Below are 26,651 nucleotides of genomic sequence, written 5' to 3'. Positions count from 1 at the left end.
CCACTTTCAGTACCCCAATACAATGCTTGAACTCACAATAAATGGATTGGGTGGTCAGTGTCTTAAGTCACTGTGGAAATGTGTGATCAGCATGACCATTACGAACTGATAGAAGCAGTTGTAAAAAAAAAAAAGCATTTCGGAGGGCACAGAGACATGCCCATGAAATTATCCTTTTTTATCCCTGTTAAATCTTCATTTCTAAAATTGAATCAGAAAGATTCAATCCATCAAACTCTCTGTTATGTGCTGATCTCTTCTTCCTCCATAGGAATTTGCATTCATCCACCCCAGATGGACTCGAAACCCACAATCCCTGGCTTAGAGGCCAGTGCCTTATCCATTAGGCCACTGGGGCACTTGCTGAAAAAGAAACTGGATAGCAGAGAGTGATTTCGACTGATCGTACACGTGGTTAAAGTAGACATCACGCTTTGCTTCGCTATGTAATCAGCATGACCTGTACACCAAACAGAAGCAGTCAAAAATAATCACGGAGGGCACTTAGATATGCCCATGAAATGATGGTTTAATATTTCTGTTTGCACTTCATTGCTAAAAGCAAACTGAAAAGCAGAGGATGGTTTCAATCCATAAATCACTGGGTTAACTGCCAGGCATACTTCACTTCATCACTCCACTTTCAGGTACCCCAATACAATGCTTGAACTCACAATAAATGGATTGGGCGGTCAGTGTCTTAAGTCACTGTGGAAATGTGTGATCAGCATGACCATTACGAACTGATAGAAGCAGTTGTAAAAAAAAAAGCATTTCGGAGGGCACAGAGACATGCCCATGAAATTCTCCTTTTTTATCCCTGTTAAATCTTAATTTCTAAAATTGAATCAGAAAGATTCAATCCATCAAACTCTCTGTTATGTGCTGATCTCTCTTCCTCCATTGGAATTTGCGTTCATCCACCCCAGATGGGACTCGAACCCACAATCCCTGGCTTAGAAGGCCAGTGCCTTATCCATTAGGCCACTGGGGCACTTGCTGAAAAGAACTGGATAGCAGAGAGTGATTTCGACTGATCGTACACGTGGTTAAAGTAGACATCACGCTTCCGCTTCGCTACTGTAATCAGCATGACCTGTACAAACTGACAGAAGCAGTCAAAAAATAATCACGGAGGGCACAGAGACATGCACATGAAATTATCCAATTAAAAAAAAAATCCCTGTTTACACTTCATTTCTAAAAGTAGAATTGGAGAGCTTCGATCCATCAACCTCTGTGTTATGTGCCCAGCTCTTCTCTTCTGTTTGCACTTCATTGCTAAAAGCAACTGGATAGCAGAGGATGGTTTTCGATCCCTAAATCACTTGGTTAACTGCCCTGCACTCTTCTTCACTTCATCCCTCCACTTTCAGGTACCCCAATACAATGCTTGAACTCACAATAAATGGATTGGGCGGTCAGTGTCTTAAGTCACTGTGGAAATGTGTGATCAGCATGACCATTACGATCTGATAGAAGCAGTTGTAAAAAAAAAAAGCATTTCGGAGGGCACAGAGACATGCCCATGAAATTATCCTTTTTCATCCCTGTTAAATCTTCATTTCTAAAATTGAATCAGAAAGATTCAATCCATCAAACTCTCTGTTATGTGCTGATCTCTCTTCCTCCATAGGAATTTGCATTCATCCACCCCAGATGGGACTCGAAACCACAATCCCTGGCTTAGAAGGCCAGTGCCTTATCCATTAGGCCACTGGGGTACTTGCAGAAAATCAACTGGATAGCAGAGAGTGATTTTGACCGATCGTACACATGGTTAAAGGGAGATATCACGCTTGTGCTTCGCTTCTGTAATCAGCATGACCTGTACAAACTGACAGAAGCAGTCAAAAAATAATCACGGAGGGCACTTAGATATGCCCATGAAATGATGGTTTAATATTTCTGTTTGCACTTCATTGCTAAAAGCAAACTGAAAAGCAGAGGATGGTTTCAATCCATAAATCACTGGGTTAACTGCCAGGCATACTTCCACTTCATCACTCCACTTTCAGGTACCCCAATACAATGCTTGAACTCACAATAATGGATTGGGCGGTCAGTGTCTTAAGTCACTGTGGAAATGTGTGATCAGCATGACCATTACGAACTGATAGAAGCAGTTGTAAAAAAAAAAAGCATTTCGGAGGGCACAGAGACATGCCCATGAATTCTCCTTTTTTATCCCTGTTAAATCTTAATTTCTAAATTGAATCAGAAAGATTCAATCCAGCAAACTCTCTGTTATGTGCTGATCTCTCTTCCTCCATTGGAATTTGCGTTCATCCACCCCAGATGGGACTCGAACCCACAATCCCTGGCTTAGAAGGCCAGTGCCTTATCCATTAGGCCACTGGGGCACTTGCTGAAAAGAACTGGATAGCAGAGAGTGATTTCGACTGATCGTACACGTGGTTAAAGTAGACATCACGCTTCCGCTTCGCTACTGTAATCAGCATGACCTGTACAAACTGACAGAAGCAGTCAAAAAATAATCACGGAGGGCACAGAGACATGCACATGAAATTATCCAATTTAAAAAAAAAATCCCTGTTTACACTTCATTTCTAAAAGTAGAATTGGAGAGCTTCGATCCATCACCTCTGTGTTATGTGCCCAGCTCTTCTCTTCTGTTTGCACTTCATTGCTAAAGCAAACTGGATAGCAGAGGATGGTTTCGATCCCTAAATCACTTGGTTAACTGCCCTGCACTCTTCCACTTCATCCCTCCACTTTCAGGTACCCCAATACAATGCTTGAACTCACAATAAATGGATTGGGCGGTCAGTGTCTTAAGTCACTGTGGAAATGTGTGATCAGCATGACCATTACGATCTGATAGAAGCAGTTGTAAAAAAAAAAAGCATTTCGGAGGGCACAGAGACATGCCCATGAAATTATCCTTTTTATCCCTGTTAAATCTTCATTTCTAAAATTGAATCAGAAAGATTCAATCCATCAAACTCTCTGTTATGTGCTGATCTCTCTTCCTCCATAGGAATTTGCATTCATCCACCCCAGATGGGACTCGAACCCACAATCCCCTGGCTTAGAAGGCCAGTGCCTTATCCATTAGGCCACTGGGGTACTTGCAGAAAATCAACTGGATAGCAGAGAGTGATTTTGACCGATCGTACACATGGTTAAAGGAGACATCACGCTTGTGCTTCGCTTCTGTAATCAGCATGACTGTACAAACTGACAGAAGCAGTCAAAAAATAATCACGGAGGGCACTTAGATATGCCCATGAAATGATGGTTTAATATTCTGGTTTGCACTTCATTGCTAAAAGCAAACTGAAAAGCAGAGGATGGTTTCAATCCATAAATCACTGGGTTAACTGCCAGGCATACTTCCACTTCATCACTCCACTTTCAGGTACCCCAATACAATGCTTGAACTCACAATAAATGGATTGGGCGGTCAGTGTCTTAAGTCACTGTGGAAAATGTGTGATCAGCATGACCATTACGAACTGCTAGAAGCAGTTGTAAAAAAAAACAAGCATTTCGGAGGGCACAGAGACATGCCCATGAATTCTCCTTTTTATCCCTGTTAAATCTTAATTTCTAAAATTGAATCAGAAAGATTCAATCCATCAAACTCTCTGTTATGTGCTGATCTCTCTTCCTCCATTGGAATTTGCGTTCATCACGCCCAGATGGGACTCGAACCCACAATCCCTGGCTTAGAAGGCCAGTGCCTTATCCATTAGGCCACTGGGGCACTTGCTGAAAAGAACTGGATAGCAGAGAGTGATTTCGACTGATCGTACACGTGGTTAAAGTAGACATCACGCTTTCGCTTCGCTACTGTAATCAGCATGACCTGTAAAAACTGACAAGAAGCAGTCAAAAATAATCACCGGAGGGCACAGAGACATGCACATGAAATTATCCAATTTAAAAAAAAAATCCCTGTTTACACTTCATTTCTAAAAGTAGAATTGGAGAGCTTCGATCCATCAACCTCTGTGTTATGTGCCCAGGCTCTTCTCTTCTGTTTGCACTTCATTGCTAAAAGCAAACTGGATAGCAGAGGATGGTTTCGATCCCCTAAATCACTTGGTTAACTGCCCTGCACTCTTCCACTTCATCCTCCACTTTCAGGTACCCCAATACAATGCTTGAACTCACAATAAATGGATTGGGCGGGTCAGTGTCTTAAGTCACTGTGGAAATGTGTGATCAGCATGACCATTACGATCTGATAGAAGCAGTTGTAAAAAAAAAAGCATTTCGGAGGGCACAGAGACATGCCCATGAAATTATCCTTTTTATCCCTGTTAAATCTTCATTTCTAAAATTGAATCAGAAAGATTCAATCCATCAAACTCTCTGTTATGTGCTGATCTCTCTTCCTCCATAGGAATTTGCATTCATCCACCCCAGATGGGACTCAAACCCACAATCCCCTGGCTTAGAAGGCCAGTGCCTTATCCATTAGGCCACTGGGGGTACTTGCAGAAATCAAACTGGATAGCAGAGAGTGATTTTCGACCAGATCGTACACATGGTTTAAAGGAGACATCACGCTTGTGCTTCGCCTTCTGTAATCAGCATGACCTGTACAAACGACCGAAGCAGTCAAAAAATAATCACGGAGGGCACTTAGATATGCCCATGAAATGATGGTTTAATATTTCTGTTTGCACTTCATTGCTAAAAGCAAACTGAAAAGCAGAGGATGGTTTCAATCCATAAATCACTGGGTTAACTGCCAGGCATACTTCCACTTCATCACTCCACTTTCAGGTACCCCAATACAATGCTTGAACTCACAATAAATGGATTGGGCGGTCAGTGTCTTAAGTCACTGTGGAAATGTGTGATCAGCATGACCATTACGAACTGATAGAAGCAGTTGTAAAAAAAAAAAGCATTTCGGAGGGCACAGAGACATGCCCATGAAATTCTCCTTTTTATCCCTGTTAAATCTTCATTTCTAAAATTGAATCAGAAAGATTCAACCCATTCAAACTCTCTGTTATGTGCTGATCTCTCTTCCTCCATTGGAATTTGCGTTCATCCACCCCAGATGGGACTCGAACCCACAATCCCCTGGCTTAGAAGGCCAGTGCCTTATCCATTAGGCCACTGGGGCACTTGCTGAAAGAACTGGATAGCAGAGAGTGATTCGACTGATCGTACACGTGGTTAAAGTAGACATCACGCTTCCGCTCGCTACTGTAATCAGCATGAACCGTACAAAACTGACAGAAGCAGTCAAAAAATAATCACGGAGGGCACAGAGACATGCACATGAAATTATCCAATTTAAAAAAAAAATCCCTGTTTACACTTCATTTCTAAAAGTAGAATTGGAAGAGCTTCGATCCATCAACTCTGTGTTATGTGCCCAGCTCTTCTCTTCTGTTTGCACTTCATTGCTAAAAGCAAACTGGATAGCAGAGGATGGTTTCGATCCCTAAATCACTTGGTTACTGCCCTGCCCCTCTCTTCCACTTCATCCCTCCACTTTCAGGTACCCCAATACAATGCTTGAACTCACAATAATGGATTGGGCGGTCAGTGTCTTAAGTCACTGTGGAAATGTGTGATCAGCATGACCATTACGATCTGATAGAAGCAGTTGTAAAAAAAAAAAGCATTTCGGAGGGCACAGAGACATGCCCATGAATTATCCTTTTTTATCCCTGTTAAATCTTCATTTCTAAAATTGAATCAGAAAGATTCAATCCATCAAACTCTCTGTTTTGTGCTGATCTCTCTTCCTCCATAGGAATTTGCATTCATCCACCCCAGATGGACTCGAACCCACAATCCCTGGCTTAGAAGGCCAGTGCCTTATCCATTAGGCCACTGGGGTACTTGCAGAAAATCAACTGGATAGCAGAGAGTGATTTTGACCGATCGTACACATGGTTAAAGGAGACATCACGCTTGTGCTTCGCTTCTGTAATCAGCATGACCTGTACAAACTGACAGAAGCAGTCAAAAAATAATCACGGAGGGCACTTAGATATGCCCATGAAATGATGGTTTAATATTTCTGTTTGCACTTCATTGCTAAAAGCAAACCTGAAAAGCAGAGGATGGTTTCAATCCATAAATCACTGGGTTAACTGCCAGGCACACTTCCACTTCATCACTCCACTTTCAGGTACCCCAAAACAATACTTGAATTCACAATACATGGATTAGGAGATCAGTGTCTTAAGCCACTGTGTCTCTCTGTGATCAGCATGACCTATATGGATTGATAGAAGCAGTAATAAAAAAGAATTACGGAGGGCACAGAGACATGCACATGAAATTATCAAATTTAAAAAAAAAATCCCTGTTTACACTTCATTTCTCAAAGTAGAATTGGATAGCTTCGATCCATCAACCTCTGTGTTATGTGCCCAGCTCTTCTCTTCTGTTTGCACTTCATTGCTAAAAGCAAACTGGATAGCAGAGGATGGTTTCGATCCCTAAATCACTTGGTTAACTGCCCTGCACTCTTCCACTTCATCCCTCCACTTTCAGGTACCCCAATACAATGCTTGAACTCACAATAAATGGATTGGGCGGTCAGTGTCTTAAGTCACTGTGGAAATGTGTGATCAGCATGACCATTACGAACTGATAGAAGCAGTTGTAAAAAAAAAAGCATTTCGGAGGCACAGAGACATGCCCATGAAATTCTCCTTTTTTATCCCTGTTAAATCTTCATTTCTAAAATTGAATCAGAAAGATTCAATCCATCAATTCTCTGTTATGTGCTGATCTCTCTTCCTCCATTGGAACTTGCATTCATCCACCCCAGATGGGACTCGAACCCACAATCCCTGGCTTAGAAGGCCAGTGCCTTATCCATTAGGCCACTGGGGCACTTCCTGAAAAGAACTGGATAGCAGAGAGTGATTTCGACTGATCGTACACGTGGTTAAAGTAGACATCACGCTTCCGCTTCGCTACTGTAATCAGCATGACCTGTACAAACTGACAGAAGCAGTCAAAAATAATCACGGAGGGCACTTAGATATGCCCATGAAATGATGGTTTAATATTTCTGTTTGCACTTCATTGCTAAAAGCAAACTGGATAGCAGAGGATGGTTTCGATCCCTAAATCACTTGGTTAACTGCCCTGCACTCTTCCACTTCATCCCTCCACTTTCAGGTACCCCAATACAATGCTTGAACTCACAATAAATGGATTGGGCGGTCAGTGTCTTAAGTCACTGTGGAAATGTGTGATCAGCATGACCATTACGAACTGATAGAAGCAGTTGTAAAAAAAAAAAGCATTTCGGAGGGCACAGAGACATGCCCATGAAATTCTCCTTTTTTATCCCTGTTAAATCTTAATTTCTAAAATTGAATCAGAAAGATTCAATCCATCAAACTCTCTGTTATGTGCTGATCTCTCTTCCTCCATTGGAATTTGAGTTCATCCACCCCAGATGGGACTCGAACCAGCAATCCCTGGCTTAGAAGGCCAGTGCCTTATCCATTAGGCCACTGGGGTACTTGCAGAAAATCAACTGGATAGCAGAGAGTGATTTTGACCGATCGTACACATGGTTAAAGGAGACATCACGCTTGTGCTTCGCTTCTGTAATCAGCATGACCTGTACAAACTGACAGAAGCAGTCAAAAATAATCACGGAGGGCACTTAGATATGACCATGAAATGATGGTTTAATATTTCTGTTTGCACTTCATTGCTAAAAGCAAACTGGATAGCAGAGGATGGTTTCGATCCATAAATCACTGGGTTAACTGCCAGGCATACTTCCACTTCATCACTCCACTTTCAGGTACCCCAATACAATGCTTGAACTCACAATAAATGGATTGGGCGGTCAGTGTCTTAAGTCACTGTGGAAATGTGTGATCAGCATGACCATTACGAACTGATAGAAGCAGTTGTAAAAAAAAAAGCATTTCGGAGGGCACAGAGACATGCCCATGAAATTCTCCTTTTTTATCCCTGTTAAATCTTCATTTCTAAAATTGAATCAGAAAGATTCAATCCATCAAACTCTCTGTTATGTGCTGATCTCTCTTCCTCCATAGGAATTTGCATTCATCCACCCCAGATGGGACTCGAACCCACAATCCCTGGCTTAGAAGGCCAGTGCCTTATCCATTAGGCCACTGGGGTACTTGCAGAAAATCAACTGGATAGCAGAGAGTGATTTTGACCGATCGTACACATGGTTAAAGGAGACATCACGCTTGTGCTTCGCTTCTGTAATCAGCATGACCTGTACAAACTGACAGAAGCAGTCAAAAAATAATCACGGAGGGCACTTAGATATGCCCATGAAATGATGGTTTAATATTTCTGTTTGCACTTCATTGCTAAAAGCAAACTGGATAGCAGAGGATGGTTTCGATCCATAAATCACTGGGTTAACTGCCAGGCATACTTCCACTTCATCACTCCACTTTCAGGTACCCCAATACAATGCTTGAACTCACAATAAATGGATTGGGCGGTCAGTGTCTTAAGTCACTGTGGAAATGTGTGATCAGCATGACCATTACGAACTGATAGAAGCAGTTGTAAAAAAAAAAAGCATTTCGGAGGGCACAGAGACATGCCCATGAAATTCTCCTTTTTTATCCCTGTTAAATCTTCATTTCTAAAATTGAATCAGAAAGATTCAATCCATCAAACTCTCTGTTATGTGCTGATCTCTCTTCCTCCATAGGAATTTGCATTCATCCACCCCAGATGGGACTCAAACCCACAATCCCTGGCTTAGAAGGCCAGTGCCTTATCCATTAGGCCACTGGGGTACTTGCAGAAAATCAACTGGATAGCAGAGAGTGATTTTGACCGATCGTACACATGGTTAAAGGAGACATCACGCTTGTGCTTCGCTTCTGTAATCAGCATGACCTGTACAAACTGACAGAAGCAGTCAAAAAATAATCACGGAGGGCACTTAGATATGCCCATGAAATGATGGTTTAATATTTCTGTTTGCACTTCATTGCTAAAAGCAAACTGGATAGCAGAGGATGGTTTCGATCCATAAATCACTGGGTTAACTGCCAGGCATACTTCCACTTCATCACTCCACTTTCAGGTACCCCAATACAATGCTTGAACTCACAATAAATGGATTGGGCGGTCAGTGTCTTAAGTCACTGTGGAAATGTGTGATCAGCATGACCATTACGAACTGATAGAAGCAGTTGTAAAAAAAAAAAGCATTTCGGAGGGCACAGAGACATGCCCATGAAATTCTCTTTTTTTATCCCTGTTAAATCTTAATTTCTAAAATTGAATCAGAAAGATTCAATCCATCAAACTCTCTGTTATGTGCTGATCTCTCTTCCTCCATAGGAATTTGCATTTATCCACCCCAGATGGGACTCGAACCCACAATCCCTGTCTTAGAAGGCCAGTGCCTTATCCATTAGGCCACTGGGGTACTTGCAGAAAATCAACTGGATAGCAGAGAGTGATTTTGACCGATCGTACACATGGTTAAAGGAGACATCACGCTTGTGCTTCGCTTCTGTAATCAGCATGACCTGTACAAACTGACAGAAGCAGTCAAAAATAATCACGGAGGGCACTTAGATATGCCCATGAAATGATGGTTTAATATTTCTGTTTGCACTTCATTGCTAAAAGCAAACTGGATAGCAGAGGATGGTTTCGATCCATAAATCACTGGGTTAACTGCCAGGCATACTTCCACTTCATCACTCCACTTTCAGGTACCCCAATACAATGCTTGAACTCACAATAAATGGATTGGGCGGTCAGTGTCTTAAGCCACTGTGTCTCTCTGTGATCAGCATGACCTATATGGATTGATAGAAGCAGTAATAAAAAAAGAATTACGGAGGGCACAGAGACATGCACATGAAATTATCCAATTTAAAAAAAAAATCCCTGTTTACACTTCATTTCTAAAAGTAGAATTGGAGAGCTTCGATCCATCAACCTCTGTGTTATGTGCCCAGCTCTTCTCTTCTGTTTGCACTTCATTGCTAAAAGCAAACTGGATAGCAGAGGATGGTTTCGATCCCTAAATCACTTGGTTAACTGCCCTGCACTCTTCCACTTCATCCCTCCACTTTCAGGTACCCCAATACAATGCTTGAACTCACAATAAATGGATTAGGCGGTCAGTGTCTTAAGTCACTGTGGAAATGTGTGATCAGCATGACCATTACGAACTGATAGAAGCAGTTGTAAAAAAAAAAAGCATTTCGGAGGGCACAGAGACATGCCCATGAAATTCTCCTTTTTTATCCCTGTTAAATCTTCATTTCTAAAATTGAATCAGAAAGATTCAATCCATCAAACTCTCTGTTATGTGCTGATCTCTCTTCCTCCATAGGAATTTGCATTCATCCACCCCAGATGGGACTCGAACCCACAATCCCTGGCTTAGAAGGCCAGTGCCTTATCCATTAGGCCACTGGGGTACTTGCAGAAAATCAACTGGATAGCAGAGAGTGATTTTGACCGATCGTACACATGGTTAAAGGAGACATCACGCTTGTGCTTCGCTTCTGTAATCAGCATGACCTGTACAAACTGACAGAAGCAGTCAAAAAATAATCACGGAGGGCACTTAGATATGCCCATGAAATGATGGTTTAATATTTCTGTTTGCACTTCATTGCTAAAAGCAAACTGGATAGCAGAGGATGGTTTCGATCCATAAATCACTGGGTTAACTGCCAGGCATACTTCCACTTCATCACTCCACTTTCAGGTACCCCAATACAATGCTTGAACTCACAATAAATGGATTGGGCGGTCAGTGTCTTAAGTCACTGTGGAAATGTGTGATCAGCATGACCATTACGAACTGATAGAAGCAGTTGTAAAAAAAAAAAGCATTTCGGAGGGCACAGAGACATGCCCATGAAATTTTCCTTTTTTATCCCTGTTAAATCTTCATTTCTAAAATTGAATCAGAAAGATTCAATCCATCAAACTCTCTGTTATGTGCTGATCTCTCTTCCTCCATAGGAATTTGCATTCATCCACCCCAGATGGGACTCAAACCCACAATCCCTGGCTTAGAAGGCCAGTGCCTTATCCATTAGGCCACTGGGGTACTTGCAGAAAATCAACTGGATAGCAGAGAGTGATTTTGACCGATCGTACACATGGTTAAAGGAGACATCACGCTTGTGCTTCGCTTCTGTAATCAGCATGACCTGTACAAACTGACAGAAGCAGTCAAAAAATAATCACGGAGGGCACTTAGATATGCCCATGAAATGATGGTTTAATATTTCTGTTTGCACTTCATTGCTAAAAGCAAACTGGATAGCAGAGGATGGTTTCGATCCATAAATCACTGGGTTAACTGCCAGGCATACTTCCACTTCATCACTCCACTTTCAGGTACCCCAATACAATGCTTGAACTCACAATAAATGGATTGGGCGGTCAGTGTCTTAAGTCACTGTGGAAATGTGTGATCAGCATGACCATTACGAACTGATAGAAGCAGTTGTAAAAAAAAAAAGCATTTCGGAGGGCACAGAGACATGCCCATGAAATTCTCCTTTTTTATCCCTGTTAAATCTTCATTTCTAAAATTGAATCAGAAAGATTCAATCCATCAAACTCTCTGTTATGTGCTGATCTCTCTTCCTCCATTGGAATTTGCATTCATCCACCCCAGATGGGACTCGAACCCACAATCCCTGGCTTAGAAGGCCAGTGCCTTATCCATTAGGCCACTGGGGCACTTGCTGAAAAGAACTGGATAGCAGAGAGTGATTTCGACTGATCGTACACGTGGTTAAAGTAGACATCACGCTTCCGCTTCGCTACTGTAATCAGCATGACCTGTACAAACTGACAGAAGCAGTCAAAAAATAATCACGGAGGGCACTTAGATATGCCCATGAAATTATGGTTTAATATTTCTGTTTGCACTTCATTGCTAAAAGCAAACTGAAAAGCAGAGGATGGTTTCAATCCATAAATCACTGGGGTTAACTGCCAGGCACACTTCCACTTCATCACTCCACTTTCAGGTACCCCAAAACAATACTTGAATTCACAATACATGGATTAGGAGATCAGTGTCTTAAGCCACTGTGTCTCTCTGTGATCAGCATGACCTATATGGATTGATAGAAGCAGTAATAAAAAAAGAATTACGGAGGGCACAGAGACATGCACATGAAATTATCCAATTTAAAAAAAAAATCCCTGTTTACACTTCATTTCTAAAAGTAGAATTGGATAGCTTCGATCCATCAACCTCTGTGTTATGTGCCCAGCTCTTCTCTTCTGTTTGCACTTCATTGCTAAAAGCAAACTGGATAGCAGAGGATGGTTTCGATCCCTAAATCACTTGGTTAACTGCCCTGCACTCTTCCACTTCATCCCTCCACTTTCAGGTACCCCAATACAATGCTTGAACTCACAATAAATGGATTGGGCGTCCAGTGTCTTAAGTCACTGTGGAAATGTGTGATCAGCATGACCATTACGAACTGATAGAAGCAGTTGTAAAAAAAAAAAGCATTTCGGAGGGCACAGAGACATGCCCATGAAATTATCCTTTTTTATCCCTGTTAAATCTTCATTTCTAAAATTGAATCAGAAAGATTCAATCCATCAAACTCTCTGTTATGTGCTGATCTCTCTTCCTCCATACTCGAACCCACAATCCCTGGCTTAGAAGGCCAGTGCCTTATCCATTAGGCCACTGGGGTACTTGCAGAAAATCAACTGGATAGCAGAGAGTGATTTTGACCGATCGTACACATGGTTAAAGGAGACATCACGCTTGTGCTTCGCTTCTGTAATCAGCATGACCTGTACAAACTGACAGAAGCAGTCAAAAAATAATCACGGAGGGCACTTAGATATGCCCATGAAATGATGGTTTAATATTTCTGTTTGCACTTCATTGCTAAAAGCAAACTGGATAGCAGAGGATGGTTTCGATCCATAAATCACTGGGTTAACTGCCAGGCATACTTCCACTTCATCACTCCACTTTCAGGTACCCCAATACAATGCTTGAACTCACAATAAATGGATTGGGCGGTCAGTGTCTTAAGTCACTGTGGAAATGTGTGATCAGCATGACCATTACGAACTGATAGAAGCAGTTGTAAAAAAAAAAAGCATTTCGGAGGGCACAGAGACATGCCCATGAAATTCTCCTTTTTTATCCCTGTTAAATCTTAATTTCTAAAATTGAATCAGAAAGATTCAATCCATCAAACTCTCTGTTATGTGCTGATCTCTCTTCCTCCATTGGAATTTGCGTTCATCCACCCCAGATGGGACTCGAACCCACAATCCCTGGCTTAGAAAGCCAGTGCCTTATCCATTAGGCCACTGGGGCACTTGCTGAAAAGAACTGGATAGCAGAGAGTGATTTCGACTGATCGTACACGTGGTTAAAGTAGACATCACGCTTGTGCTTCGCTACTGTAATCAGCATGACCTGTACAAACTGACAGAAGCAGTCAAAAAATAATCACGGAGGGCACTTAGATATGCCCATGAAATGATGGTTTAATATTTCTGTTTGCACTTCATTGCTAAAAGCAAACTGAAAAGCAGAGGATGGTTTCGATCCATAAATCACTTGTTTAACTGCCCTGCACTCTTCCACTTCATCCCTCCACTTTCAGGTACCCCAATACAATGCTTGAACTCACAATAAATGGATTAGGCGGTCAGTGTCTTAAGCCACTGTGTCTCTCTGTGATCAGCATGACCTATATGGATTGATAGAAGCAGTAATAAAAAAAGAATTACGGAGGGCACAGAGACATGCACATGAAATTATCCAATTTAAAAAAAAAATCCCTGTTTACACTTCATTTCTAAAAGTAGAATTGGAGAGCTTCGATCCATCAACCTCTGTGTTATGTGCCCAGCTCTTCTCTTCTGTTTGCACTTCATTGCTAAAAGCAAACTGGATAGCAGAGGATGGTTTCGATCCCTAAATCACTTGGTTAACTGCCCTGCACTCTTCCACTTCATCCCTCCACTTTCAGGTACCCCAATACAATGCTTGAACTCACAATAAATGGATTGGGCGTCCAGTGTCTTAAGTCACTGTGGAAATGTGTGATCAGCATGACCATTACGAACTGATAGAAGCAGTTGTAAAAAAAAAAAGCATTTCGGAGGGCACAGAGACATGCCCATGAAATTATCCTTTTTTATCCCTGTTAAATCTTCATTTCTAAAATTGAATCAGAAAGATTCAATCCATCAAACTCTCTGTTATGTGCTGATCTCTCTTCCTCCATAGGAATTTGCATTCATCCACCCCAGATGGGACTCGAACCCACAATCCCTGGCTTAGAAGGCCAGTGCCTTATCCATTAGGCCACTGGGGTACTTGCAGAAAATCAACTGGATAGCAGAGAGTGATTTTGACCGATCGTACACATGGTTAAAGGAGACATCACGCTTGTGCTTCGCTTCTGTAATCAGCATGACCTGTACAAACTGACAGAAGCAGTCAAAAAATAATCACGGAGGGCACTTAGATATGCCCATGAAATGATGGTTTAATATTTCTGTTTGCACTTCATTGCTAAAAGCAAACTGGATAGCAGAGGATGGTTTCGATCCATAAATCACTGGGTTAACTGCCAGGCATACTTCCACTTCATCACTCCACTTTCAGGTACCCCAATACAATGCTTGAACTCACAATAAATGGATTAGGCGGTCAGTGTCTTAAGTCACTGTGGAAATGTGTGATCAGCATGACCATTACGAACTGATAGAAGCAGTTGTAAAAAAAAAAAGCATTTCGGAGGGCACAGAGACATGCCCATGAAATTCTCCTTTTTTATCCCTGTTAAATCTTAATTTCTAAAATTGAATCAGAAAGATTCAATCCATCAAACTCTCTGTTATGTGCTGATCTCTCTTCCTCCATTGGAATTTGCGTTCATCCACCCCAGATGGGACTCGAACCCACAATCCCTGGCTTAGAAAGCCAGTGCCTTATCCATTAGGCCACTGGGGCACTTGCTGAAAAGAACTGGATAGCAGAGAGTGATTTCGACTGATCGTACACGTGGTTAAAGTAGACATCACGCTTCCGCTTCGCTACTGTAATCAGCATGACCTGTACAAACTGACAGAAGCAGTCAAAAAATAATCACGGAGGGCACTTAGATATGCCCATGAAATGATGGTTTAATATTTCTGTTTGCACTTCATTGCTAAAAGCAAACTGAAAAGCAGAGGATGGTTTCGATCCATAAATCACTTGTTTAACTGCCCTGCACTCTTCCACTTCATCCCTCCACTTTCAGGTACCCCAATACAATGCTTGAACTCACAATAAATGGATTAGGCGGTCAGTGTCTTAAGTCACTGTGGAAATGTGTGATCAGCATGACCATTACGAACTGATAGAAGCAGTTGTAAAAAAAAAAAAGCATTTCGGAGGGCACAGAGACATGCCCATGAAATTATCCTTTTTTATCCCTGTTAAATCTTCATTTCTAAAATTGAATCAGAAAGATTCAATCCATCAAACTCTCTGTTATGTGCTGATCTCTCTTTCTCCATAGGAATTTGCATTCATCCACTCCAGATGGGACTCGAACCCACAATCCCTGGCTTAGAAGGCCAGTGCCTTATCCATTAGGCCACTGGGGCACTTGCTGAAAAGAACTGGATAGCAGAGAGTGATTTCGACTGATCGTACACGTGGTTAAAGTAGACATCACGCTTACGCTTCGCTACTGTAATCAGCATGACCTGTACAAACTGACAGAAACAGTCAAAAAATAATCACGGAGGGCACTTAGATATGCCCATGAAATGATGGTTTAATATTTCTGTTTGCACTTCATTGCTAAAAGCAAACTGAAAAGCAGAGGATGGTTTCGATCCATAAATCACTGGGTTAACTGCCAGGCACACTTCCCCTTCATCACTCCACTTTCAGGTACCCCAAAACAATACTTGAATTCACAATACATGGATTAGGAGATCAGTGTCTTAAGCCACTGTGTCTCTCTGTGATCAGCATGACCTGGATTGATAGAAGCAGTAATTAAAAAAGAATTACGGACTGCACAGAGACATGCACATGAAATTATCATTTTTTATCCCTGTTAAATCTTCATTTCTAAAATTGAAACAGAAAGATTCAATCCATCAAACTCTCTTTTATGTGCAGATCTCTCTTCCACCATAGGAATTTGCATTCATCCACCCCAGATGGGACTGGAAACCACAATCCCTGGCATAGAAGGCCAGTGCCTTATCATTAGGCCACTGGGGCACTTGCTGAAAAGAACTGGATAGCAGAGAGTGATTTCGACTGATCGTAAACGTGGTTAAAGTAGACATCACGCTTATGCTTCGCTACTGTAATCAGCATGACCTGTACAAACTGACAGAAGCAGTCAAAAAATAATCACGGAGGGCACTTAGATATGCCCAAGAAATGATGGTTTAATATTTCTGTTTGCACTTCATTGCTAAAAGCAAACTGAATAGCAGAGGATGGTTTTGATCCATAAATCACTGGGTTAACTGCCAGGCACACTTCCACTTCATCACTCCACTTTCAGGTACCCTAAAACAATACTTGAATTCTCAATACATGGATTAGGAGATCAGTGTCTTAAGCCACTGTGTCTCTCTGAGATCAGCATGACCTATATGGATTGATAGAAGCAGTAATAAAAAAAGAATTACGGAGGGCACAGAGACATGCACATGAAATTATCCAATTTAAAAAAATAATCCCTGTTTACACTTCATTTCTAAAAGTAGAATTGGATAGCTTCGATCCATCAACCTCTGTGTTATGTGCCCAGCTCTTCTCTTCTGTTTGCACTTCATTACTAAAAGCAAACTGGATAGCAGAGGATGGTTTCGATCCCTAAATCACTTGGTTAACTGCCCTACACTCTTCCACTTTATCCCTCCACTTTCAGGTACCCCAATACAATGCTTGAACTCACAATAAATGGATTAGGCGGTCAGTGTCTTAAGTCACTGTGGAAATGTGTGATCAGCATGACCATTACGAACTGATAGAAGCAGTTGTAAAAAAAAAAAGCATTTCGGAGGGCACAGAGACATGCCCATGAAATTCTCCTTTTTTATCCCTGTTAAATCTTCATTTCTAAAATTGAATCAGAAAGATTCAATCCATCAAACTCTCTGTTATGTGCTGATCTCTCTTCCTCCATTGGAATTTGCATTCATCCACCCCAGATGGGACTCGAACCCACAATCCCTGGCTTAGAAGGCCAGTGCCTTATCCATTAGGCCACTGGGGCACTTGCTGAAAAGAACTGGATAGCAGAGAGTGATTTCGACTGATCGTACACGTGGTTAAAGTAGACATCACGCTTCCGCTTCGCTACTGTAATCAGCATGACCTGTACAAACTGACAGAAGCAGTCAAAAAATAATCACGGAGGGCACTTAGATATGCCCATGAAATTATGGTTTAATATTTCTGTTTGCACTTCATTGCTAAAAGCAAACTGAAAAGCAGAGGATGGTTTCAATCCATAAATCACTGGGGTTAACTGCCAGGCACACTTCCACTTCATCACTCCACTTTCAGGTACCCCAAAACAATACTTGAATTCACAATACATGGATTAGGAGATCAGTGTCTTAAGCCACTGTGTCTCTCTGTGATCAGCATGACCTATATGGATTGATAGAAGCAGTAATAAAAAAAGAATTACGGAGGGCACAGAGACATGCACATGAAATTATCCAATTTAAAAAAAAAATCCCTGTTTACACTTCATTTCTAAAAGTAGAATTGGAGAGCTTCGATCCATCAACCTCTGTGTTATGTGCCCAGCTCTTCTCTTCTGTTTGCACTTCATTGCTAAAAGCAAACTGGATAGCAGAGGATGGTTTCGATCCCTAAATCACTTGGTTAACTGCCCTGCACTCTTCCACTTCATCCCTCCACTTTCAGGTACCCCAATACAATGCTTGAACTCACAATAAATGGATTGGGCGTCCAGTGTCTTAAGTCACTGTGGAAATGTGTGATCAGCATGACCATTACGAACTGATAGAAGCAGTTGTAAAAAAAAAAAGCATTTCGGAGGGCACAGAGACATGCCCATGAAATTATCCTTTTTTATCCCTGTTAAATCTTCATTTCTAAAATTGAATCAGAAAGATTCAATCCATCAAACTCTCTGTTATGTGCTGATCTCTCTTTCTCCATAGGAATTTGCATTCATCCACTCCAGATGGGACTCGAACCCACAATCCCTGGCTTAGAAGGCCAGTGCCTTATCCATTAGGCCACTGGGGCACTTGCTGAAAAGAACTGGATAGCAGAGAGTGATTTCGACTGATCGTACACGTGGTTAAAGTAGACATCACGCTTACGCTTCGCTACTGTAATCAGCATGACCTGTACAAACTGACAGAAGCAGTCAAAAAATAATCACGGAGGGCACTTAGATATGCCCATGAAATGATAGTTTAATATTTCTGTTTGCACTTCATTGCTAAAAGCAAACTGAAAAGCAGAGGATGGTTTCGATCCATAAATCACTGGGTTAACTGCCAGGCACACTTCCCCTTCATCACTCCACTTTCAGGTACCCCAAAACAATACTTGAATTCACAATACATGGATTAGGAGATCAGTGTCTTAAGCCACTGTGTCTCTCTGTGATCAGCATGACCTGGATTGATAGAAGCAGTAATTAAAAAAGAATTACGGACTGCACAGAGACATGCACATGAAATTATCATTTTTTATCCCTGTTAAATCTTCATTTCTAAAATTGAAACAGAAAGATTCAATCCATCAAACTCTCTTTTATGTGCAGATCTCTCTTCCACCATAGGAATTTGCATTCATCCACCCCAGATGGGACTGGAAACCACAATCCCTGGCATAGAAGGCCAGTGCCTTATCATTAGGCCACTGGGGCACTTGCTGAAAAGAACTGGATAGCAGAGAGTGATTTCGACTGATCGTAAACGTGGTTAAAGTAGACATCACGCTTATGCTTCGCTACTGTAATCAGCATGACCTGTACAAACTGACAGAAGCAGTCAAAAAATAATCACGGAGGGCACTTAGATATGCCCAAGAAATGATGGTTTAATATTTCTGTTTGCACTTCATTGCTAAAAGCAAACTGAATAGCAGAGGATGGTTTTGATCCATAAATCACTGGGTTAACTGCCAGGCACACTTCCACTTCATCACTCCACTTTCAGGTACCCTAAAACAATACTTGAATTCTCAATACATGGATTAGGAGATCAGTGTCTTAAGCCACTGTGTCTCTCTGAGATCAGCATGACCTATATGGATTGATAGAAGCAGTAATAAAAAAAGAATTACGGAGGGCACAGAGACATGCACATGAAATTATCCAATTTAAAAAAATAATCCCTGTTTACACTTCATTTCTAAAAGTAGAATTGGATAGCTTCGATCCATCAACCTCTGTGTTATGTGCCCAGCTCTTCTCTTCTGTTTGCACTTCATTACTAAAAGCAAACTGGATAGCAGAGGATGGTTTCGATCCCTAAATCACTTGGTTAACTGCCCTACACTCTTCCACTTTATCCCTCCACTTTCAGGTACCCCAATACAATGCTTGAACTCACAATAAATGGATTAGGCGGTCAGTGTCTTAAGTCACTGTGGAAATGTGTGATCAGCATGACCATTACGAACTGATAGAAGCAGTTGTAAAAAAAAAAGCATTTCGGAGGGCACAGAGACATGCCCATGAAATTATCCTTTTTTATCCCTGTTAAATCTTCATTTCTAAAATTGAATCAGAAAGATTCAATCAATCTCTGTGGTTTGTGATGATCTCTCTTGCTCCATAGGAATTTTCATTCATCCACCCCAGATGGAACTCGAAGCCACAATCCCTGGCTTAGAAGGCCAGTGCCTTATCCATTAGGCCACTGGGGTACTTGCTGAAAATGAACTGGATAGCAGAGAGTGATTTTGACCGATCGTACACATGGTTAAAGGAGACATCACGCTTGTGCTTCGCTTCTGTAATCAGCATGACCTGTACAAACTGACAGAAGCAGTCAAAAAATAATCACGGAGGGCACTGAGACATGCCCATGAAATGATGGTTTAATATTTCTGTTTGCACTTCATTGCTAAAAGCAAACTGGATAGCAGAGGATGGTTTCGATCCCTAAATCACTGGGTTAACTGCCCTGCACTCTTCCACTTCATCCCTCCACTTTCAGGTACCCCAATACAATGCTTGAACTCACAATAAATGGATTAGGCGGTCAGTGTCTTAAGTCACTGTGGAAATGTGTGATCAGCATGACCATTACAAACTGATAGAAGCAGTTGTAAAAAAAAATTGCATTTCGGAGGGCACAGAGACATGCCCATGAAATTATCCTTTTTTATCCCTGTTAAATCTTCATTTCTAAAATTTTATCAGAAAGCTTCAATCCATCAAACTCTGTGTTATGTGCTGATCTCTCTTCTTCCATAGGAATTTTCATTCATCCACCCCAGATGGGACTCAAACCCACAATCCCTGGCTTAGAAGGCCAGTGCCTTATCCATTAGGCCACTGGGGCACTTGCTGAAAATGAACTGGATAGCAGAGAGTGGTTTCGACCGATCGTACACGTGGTTAAAGTAGACATCACGCTTCCGCTTCGCTACTGTAATCAGCATGACCTGTACAAACTGACAGAAGCAGTCAAAAAATAATCACGGAGGGCACTGAGACATGCCCATGAAATGACGGTTTAATATTTCTGTTTGCACTTCATTGCTAAAAGCAAACTGAAAAGCAGAGGATGGTTTCAATCCATAAATCAATGGGTTAACTGCCAGGCACACTTCCACTTCATCACTCCACTTTCAGGTACCCCACAACCATACTTGAATTCACAATACATGGATTACGAGATCAGTGTCTTAAGCCACTGTGTCTCTCTGAGATCAGCATGACCTATACGAACTGATAGAAGCAATTGTAAAAAAATTGCATCCCACATGCGATGACACACACACAAGAAACACCCACATCAAAGCACGCATCTTTTCAGTCTTAATTTCTTAATGAGGAGGAAAATCACATGGAAATCAGCCAATACAGTCCCTCATTAATGCTACTCTGTAATCTTTATTTCAGAAGAATAACTCTAAATAGGGATAGGCATTTTCAAACCCCAAAATAATGTGATCCAGCTCATGTTTCTTAAAATAGCCATCACTGCAGGAAGAGCATAGGAAAGTACAGTATGTCTTATACCTATACAGGAGGAGATAAGCAGAGGCACATCCGCCAGCACCTCAGCCCAGTGCAAGCAGCGCAAAATGGCTTAAAAGGTCTAAAAAAAACATGGACCGTAGCATCATAGTCTCTACTGGAGGGGTAACAGTGCCCTGGGGTTACAGGAAGTAAGTGAAGGGTTGTGGGAGTTAGACTCTTTCAGATGCATCTCCGTACAGGATAATCTGGCCACAGGGCCACGTATATCTGATGGGTTTTATTTGGCAAAAAAAAACGTAATAAATGGAGGAATCGATGCGGGTGAGGGAGGGAACATGACTACTAGATGATACTGTTGGATAAGATCTATGGGACGGTTTCCTAGACACAGATTAAGGGCAGTCATGGACTAAAAAACATGTTAAAAAAGAGCTGTGGTGATTAATTAGTTATTAAGATGCCTTAATAAAAAATGACTCAGGTAAAAATTCTACTTGAGTAATAGTCTATAAGTATTTAGTATTAAATATACTTAAGTATCAGAAGTGAATGTATACATTGTTTCAAATTCCTTATATTATATAATAATATATATTATATTAAGTAAACCAGAACACTCCAACACTCAGAAATAAAAGAAACTAAGCATTTGTTTAGTGAGTCCGCAAGGGTTGTTATCTTGATGAGTGCGTGAATTGGACAATTTTCCTGTCCTGCTAGGCATTCAAAATGTAACGAGTACTTTTGGGTGTCAAGATTTTAATTTTAATTTAAAAAAATTAAAAAATAATTTTGAAGTAAAAGTTGTCCAAAATCTAAATAGTAAAGTAAAGTACAGATACCCCCCCCCCAAAAAAAAAAATTACTTAAGTAGTACTCTAAAGTATTATGGTATTATACTTAAGTACTTTACGACACTGAAAAGGAGATTCTCCAGGCTTCATCTGTGTCAGGGAAACCATCCTTATATGAAAATGATTAACCCATATTCTTCTCTAAACCATTTAGCTTTCTTTCTTCATGTACGTCAGGGGGCACCATGGATATATGTACGTTCTTTCTTATTGAGCATCATGTTATTTACATCTGTATGGAAGTCAAGTGGCAAACTAAATGTTTTTGTATTTACCAGTACAAATCTTTATAAAACATGTTTTAGTTTAAAGTACAGTACATCGAACATAGAAAACGTAACATTTGAAATGATTACACTTTTAAGACAATGGAAAATACAGAAAGAGGGATGGTGGTCTAACTAGTTGCGTTATTCACATTGATACATTTGCAAATGTTTTTTTTTTAAATGATTTGTTGTCATCTTTTGGTTGAAAAAGTGAAAAGGTCAGACGTGAACTCGGCACCTCGGGTAAAAAACATTTTAGCTCAAGTGAAACTTCCCAGTCGCAACTCCAAACTTCTGAAAACTCCAACAGCACGTGAACCATTAGTACCATGGTAGTAGGTCCAACTTGCCCTCTGATAGACTGGGTGAAATGTTAGCTATATTGCTTATACTTGACAGGTCTACATCAAGTTAGAGCACCCCCGTCTCTCTCTCTCCCACCGTCTCTCTCTCTCCCCCCGTCTCTCTCCCCCCGTCTCTCTCTCTCTCCCCCCGTCTCTCTCTCTCTCTCTCTCCCCCTGTCTCTCTCTCTCCCCCCGTCTCTCTCTCTCCCCCCGTCTCTCTCTCTCCCCCCGTCTCTCTCCCTCCCCCCGTCTCTCTCTCTCTCTCTCCCCCCGTCTCTCTCTCTCCCCCGTCTCTCTCTCTCCCCCGTCTCTCTCTCTCCCCCGTCTCTCTCTCTCCCCCGTCTCTCTCTCTCGCCCTGTCTCTCTCTCCCCCCGTCGTCTCTCTCCCCCCGTCTCTCTCTCTCCCCCCGTCTCTCTCTTTCCCCCCCGTCTCTCTCTCTCCCCCGTCTCTCTCTCTCTCTCCCCCCGTCTCTCTCTCCCCCGTCTCTCTCTCTCCCCCTGTCTCTCTCTCCCCCCGTCTCTCTCTCTCACCCTGTCTCTCTCTCTCCCCCCGTCTCTCCCCCCCCCCCGTCTCTCTCTCTCCCCCCGTCTCTCTCTCTCCCTCCCCATCTCTAGGTGCTAGTGTTCTGGACGGGGCCAAGGCGTCTCCACTGTCCTTGTTTTGCTATTATTGATGTTGGAGCAGCAGTGAACATCACAGGTGGTGGAAGAGTGTTCTTTATATCAGTTCCAGAGACAGACGTTGCTTGTGGAATAGCAGCTGGATCTGCTGCCGGCGGGGGAGAGGTACAGCTTGCCGTTGGGGCAGATGCACAGCTCGTACACAGTCTGTTTCTGAGAAGCTGCGTCTGAGGATGGGGAGTAGACACCAAGTGGAAGAAAGCTCCCCAGTCGGATCGCGTTTGCATCTAAAAAGATCTGATTGGAAAATAGAATCAGGATTTGATATTTTGTCTAGCCTAAAGCAATGATACATTTTCTGAAAGGTATATTCATACCAATTCTACTAAATAATGATATGTAAATGGGGGTGATTTGAGTGCATTGGGAATAGGGGAGACCCGGTACAACTGTAACAGGCTAAATTATTCAAATGAGAAATCACTTAGACAGCTGTTATTCAATGTGCCAATGTTAGTGTCTCTACATGTCTAATATGTGTATATGTGTTTTTATTTTTGTGTTACTGACCTCTGGAACATTATAGACATACAGTATATCATTTTTATCAGTAAGATGACAATAATAATTGTTGTATTTTCTCACAAGACTAATTAGTAAAGTGTCCTATGCTTGGGGTTAGTTGTAACGCAGTGTATATATACATAGAACTATATACAGTATACAGTATAGACACATTTGATTTACATGTATTTTCTCCACATCCATCTGCATTCAATATGTTGTTTTATTTGATTTTCTAAAGCATTTCATGTCTGGATTTCACTGTTTTGCACTGTTTTTCTCCTGTCTCACACATTCTGCTATGTATTGCTATGTATCAGAGTAGCTCACAGATCACTGCACCTGTACATAGCCCATCTGTAAATAGCCCATCTAACTACCTCATCCCCATACTGTATTTATTTATTAATCTTGCTCATTTGCACCACAGTATCTCTACTTGCACATTCATCTTCTGCACATCAATCACTCCAGTGTTTAATTGGTATATTGTTATTAGCCACCATGGTGTCACGCCCTGGCCATAGAGAGGTTTTTATTCTCTATTTTGGTTAGGTCAGGATGTGACTAGGGTGGGCATTCTAGTTTCCTTATTTCTATGTTAGTGTGGTTCCCAATCAGAGGCAGCTGTCTATCGTTGTCTCTGATTGGGGATCATATATAAGTTGTCATTTTCCCTTTTAGTTTTGTGGGATGTTGTTTTCTGTTTTGTACCTGACAGAACTGTTCACTTTCATTTAGACTTTGTTATTTTGTTTGAGTGTTTTTTTGATAATAAAAATAATGAACACTTTCCACGCTGCGCTTTGGTCCACTCCTTCAAACGAGAGCCGTTACACATGGCCTATTTATTTCCTTACCTCCCTCATCTTAGCTCATTTGCACACACTGTACATATACTTTTTCTACTGTATTATTGACTGTTTACTCCATGTGTAACTCTGTGTTGTTTGTGTCGAACTGCTATGCTTTATTCTTGGCCAGGTCGCAGTTGTAAATGAGAACTTGTTCTCAACTAGCTTACCTGGTTAAATAAAGGTGAAATATATATTTTTGTTTAATTACATGTACAAAAGTCTTGATAATTAGAAACTGTTTAAAAAAAGGGTCAAATGGAAACTATATACATATTAGATGTACATAAGCCATTTGTTACTTTTTTTACACAAAATAGTCATCTCTAAGTATTGTGTCATTACCACAATGACAAGCAAATGACATGATAATGTTTTTTCAAAAGTTTGTCGTCTTGGTTACCATGGATATGAATAGTGACAGTGGAGAACATCAAATCAAATCAAAGTTTACTTTACAAAGTTTATCAAATCAAAGTTTACAAATCAATGCTTACTTACAGGCTCTAACCAATAGTGCGGAGAGAAAGAAAAAGTATGTGTGTGTAGGTAAGTTAGAAATAAAACAACAGTGAAAAGAAATGTGAAAATAAGTTTAGCAAGGCTCTATACAGACACCGGTTAGACAGGCTGATTGAGGTAGTATGTACATGTGGGTATGGTTAAAGTGACTATGCATATATGATGAACAGAGAGTAGCAGTAGCATAAAGAGGGGTTGGTGGGTGGCGGGACACAATGCAGATAGCCCGGTTAGCCAATGTGCGGGAGCACTGGTTGGTCGGGCCAATTGAGGTAGTATGTACATAAATGTATAGTTAAAGTGACTATGCATATAAGATAAACAGAGAGTAGCAGCAGCGTAAAAGAGGGGTTTGGGGGAGGGACACAATGCAAATAGTCCGGGTAACCATTTGGTTACCTGTTCAGGAGTCTTATGTCTTGGTGGTAAAAACTGTTGAGAAGCCTTTTTTTCCTAGACTTGGCACTCCGGCACTGCTTGCCAAGCGGTAGTAGAGAGAACAGTCTATGACTGGGGTGGCTGGGGTCTTTGACATTTTTAGGGCCTTCCTCTGACATCGCCTGGTGTAGAGGTCCTGGATGGCAGGCAGCTTTGCCCCAGTGATGTACTGGGCCGTACGCACTACCCTCTGAAGTGCCTTGCGGTCGGAGGCCCGGCAATTGCCGTACCAGGCAGTGATGCAACCTGTCAGGATGCTCTCGATGTTGCAGCTGTAGAACCTTTTGAGGATCTCAGGACCCATGCCAAATCTTTTTAGTTTCCTGAGGGGGAATAGGCTTTGTCGTGCCCTCTTCACGACTGTCTTGATGTGTTTGGACCATTCTAGTTTGATGTTGATGTGGATGCCAATGAATTTAAAGCTCTCAACCTGCTCCACTACAGCCCCGTCGATGAGAATGGGGACGTGCTCGGTGCTCCTTTTCCTGTCGTCCACAATCATCTCTTTAGTGTTGGTTACGTTGAGGAATAGGTTGTTATTCTGGCACCACCCAGCCAGGTCTCTGACCTCCTCCCTATCGACTGTCTCGTCATTGTCGGTTATCAGGCCTAACACTGTTGTGTCGTCAGCAAACTTAATGATGGTGTTGGAGTCGTGCCTGGCCATGCAGTCGTGGGTGAACAGGGAGTACAGGAGGGGACTGAGCACGAACCCCTGTGGAGTTCCAGTGTTGAGGATCAGCGTGGCAGATATGTTGCTTCCTACCCTCACCACCTGGGGTTGGCCCATCAGGAAGTCCAGGATCCAGTTGCAGAGGGAGGTGTTTAGTCCCAGGTTCCTTAGCTTAGTGATGAGCTTTGAGGGTACTATGGTGTTGAATGCTGAGCTGTCGTCAATGAATAGCATTCTCACATCGGTGTTCCTTTTGTCCAGGTGGGAAAGGGCAGTGTGGAGTGCAATAGAGATTGCATCATCTGTGGATCTGTTTGGGCGGTATGCAAATTCAAATCA

At 41.7% G+C, this 26,651-nt stretch overlaps 1 protein-coding gene and 23 non-coding genes across 24 annotated transcripts in view; all 24 read right to left on the bottom strand.

Moving 5' to 3' along the window:
* Positions 1–921: 921 nt before the first annotated feature.
* Positions 922–994, bottom strand: trnar-ucu (transfer RNA arginine (anticodon UCU)). The gene has a single exon. It is a non-coding gene; the product is annotated as a tRNA-Arg (tRNA).
* A 657-nt stretch (positions 995–1,651) lies between these two features.
* On the bottom strand, positions 1,652–1,724 carry trnar-ucu (transfer RNA arginine (anticodon UCU)). Its single transcript has one exon. It is a non-coding gene; the product is annotated as a tRNA-Arg (tRNA).
* Positions 1,725–2,290: 566 nt separating this feature from the next.
* trnar-ucu (transfer RNA arginine (anticodon UCU)) lies at positions 2,291–2,363 on the bottom strand. The gene has a single exon. It is a non-coding gene; the product is annotated as a tRNA-Arg (tRNA).
* A 653-nt stretch (positions 2,364–3,016) lies between these two features.
* On the bottom strand, positions 3,017–3,090 carry trnar-ucu (transfer RNA arginine (anticodon UCU)). Its single transcript has one exon. It is a non-coding gene; the product is annotated as a tRNA-Arg (tRNA).
* Positions 3,091–3,658: 568 nt separating this feature from the next.
* On the bottom strand, positions 3,659–3,730 carry trnar-ucu (transfer RNA arginine (anticodon UCU)). The gene has a single exon. It is a non-coding gene; the product is annotated as a tRNA-Arg (tRNA).
* A 1,303-nt stretch (positions 3,731–5,033) lies between these two features.
* On the bottom strand, positions 5,034–5,107 carry trnar-ucu (transfer RNA arginine (anticodon UCU)). The gene has a single exon. It is a non-coding gene; the product is annotated as a tRNA-Arg (tRNA).
* A 654-nt stretch (positions 5,108–5,761) lies between these two features.
* Positions 5,762–5,833, bottom strand: trnar-ucu (transfer RNA arginine (anticodon UCU)). Its single transcript has one exon. It is a non-coding gene; the product is annotated as a tRNA-Arg (tRNA).
* A 934-nt stretch (positions 5,834–6,767) lies between these two features.
* Positions 6,768–6,840, bottom strand: trnar-ucu (transfer RNA arginine (anticodon UCU)). The gene has a single exon. It is a non-coding gene; the product is annotated as a tRNA-Arg (tRNA).
* A 566-nt stretch (positions 6,841–7,406) lies between these two features.
* Positions 7,407–7,479, bottom strand: trnar-ucu (transfer RNA arginine (anticodon UCU)). The gene has a single exon. It is a non-coding gene; the product is annotated as a tRNA-Arg (tRNA).
* Positions 7,480–8,045: 566 nt separating this feature from the next.
* On the bottom strand, positions 8,046–8,118 carry trnar-ucu (transfer RNA arginine (anticodon UCU)). Its single transcript has one exon. It is a non-coding gene; the product is annotated as a tRNA-Arg (tRNA).
* Positions 8,119–8,686: 568 nt separating this feature from the next.
* On the bottom strand, positions 8,687–8,759 carry trnar-ucu (transfer RNA arginine (anticodon UCU)). The gene has a single exon. It is a non-coding gene; the product is annotated as a tRNA-Arg (tRNA).
* Positions 8,760–9,327: 568 nt separating this feature from the next.
* trnar-ucu (transfer RNA arginine (anticodon UCU)) lies at positions 9,328–9,400 on the bottom strand. The gene has a single exon. It is a non-coding gene; the product is annotated as a tRNA-Arg (tRNA).
* Positions 9,401–10,336: 936 nt separating this feature from the next.
* trnar-ucu (transfer RNA arginine (anticodon UCU)) lies at positions 10,337–10,409 on the bottom strand. The gene has a single exon. It is a non-coding gene; the product is annotated as a tRNA-Arg (tRNA).
* Positions 10,410–10,977: 568 nt separating this feature from the next.
* trnar-ucu (transfer RNA arginine (anticodon UCU)) lies at positions 10,978–11,050 on the bottom strand. The gene has a single exon. It is a non-coding gene; the product is annotated as a tRNA-Arg (tRNA).
* Positions 11,051–11,618: 568 nt separating this feature from the next.
* trnar-ucu (transfer RNA arginine (anticodon UCU)) lies at positions 11,619–11,691 on the bottom strand. Its single transcript has one exon. It is a non-coding gene; the product is annotated as a tRNA-Arg (tRNA).
* Positions 11,692–13,239: 1,548 nt separating this feature from the next.
* On the bottom strand, positions 13,240–13,312 carry trnar-ucu (transfer RNA arginine (anticodon UCU)). The gene has a single exon. It is a non-coding gene; the product is annotated as a tRNA-Arg (tRNA).
* A 936-nt stretch (positions 13,313–14,248) lies between these two features.
* On the bottom strand, positions 14,249–14,321 carry trnar-ucu (transfer RNA arginine (anticodon UCU)). The gene has a single exon. It is a non-coding gene; the product is annotated as a tRNA-Arg (tRNA).
* A 568-nt stretch (positions 14,322–14,889) lies between these two features.
* On the bottom strand, positions 14,890–14,962 carry trnar-ucu (transfer RNA arginine (anticodon UCU)). Its single transcript has one exon. It is a non-coding gene; the product is annotated as a tRNA-Arg (tRNA).
* A 568-nt stretch (positions 14,963–15,530) lies between these two features.
* On the bottom strand, positions 15,531–15,603 carry trnar-ucu (transfer RNA arginine (anticodon UCU)). The gene has a single exon. It is a non-coding gene; the product is annotated as a tRNA-Arg (tRNA).
* A 1,567-nt stretch (positions 15,604–17,170) lies between these two features.
* Positions 17,171–17,243, bottom strand: trnar-ucu (transfer RNA arginine (anticodon UCU)). The gene has a single exon. It is a non-coding gene; the product is annotated as a tRNA-Arg (tRNA).
* A 937-nt stretch (positions 17,244–18,180) lies between these two features.
* On the bottom strand, positions 18,181–18,253 carry trnar-ucu (transfer RNA arginine (anticodon UCU)). The gene has a single exon. It is a non-coding gene; the product is annotated as a tRNA-Arg (tRNA).
* A 1,562-nt stretch (positions 18,254–19,815) lies between these two features.
* On the bottom strand, positions 19,816–19,888 carry trnar-ucu (transfer RNA arginine (anticodon UCU)). Its single transcript has one exon. It is a non-coding gene; the product is annotated as a tRNA-Arg (tRNA).
* A 568-nt stretch (positions 19,889–20,456) lies between these two features.
* trnar-ucu (transfer RNA arginine (anticodon UCU)) lies at positions 20,457–20,529 on the bottom strand. The gene has a single exon. It is a non-coding gene; the product is annotated as a tRNA-Arg (tRNA).
* A 2,704-nt stretch (positions 20,530–23,233) lies between these two features.
* LOC116375311 (zeta-sarcoglycan-like) overlaps positions 23,234–26,651 on the bottom strand; it is a 39,013-nt gene continuing 35,595 nt past the window's right edge. The window contains exon 8 of the mRNA XM_031832608.1: positions 23,234–23,558. Within this exon, the coding sequence (XP_031688468.1) occupies positions 23,364–23,558 (195 nt within the window). The 3' untranslated portion in view covers positions 23,234–23,363. The remainder of the gene's footprint in view (positions 23,559–26,651) is intronic.

This window comes from Oncorhynchus kisutch, linkage group LG9, assembly GCF_002021735.2.
Source record: "Oncorhynchus kisutch isolate 150728-3 linkage group LG9, Okis_V2, whole genome shotgun sequence".
NCBI classification, from domain to species: Eukaryota; Metazoa; Chordata; class Actinopteri; order Salmoniformes; family Salmonidae; genus Oncorhynchus; species Oncorhynchus kisutch.
Note: the sequence above shows the minus strand (reverse complement) of the source record. Positions and strands in the feature narration are given on the sequence as shown.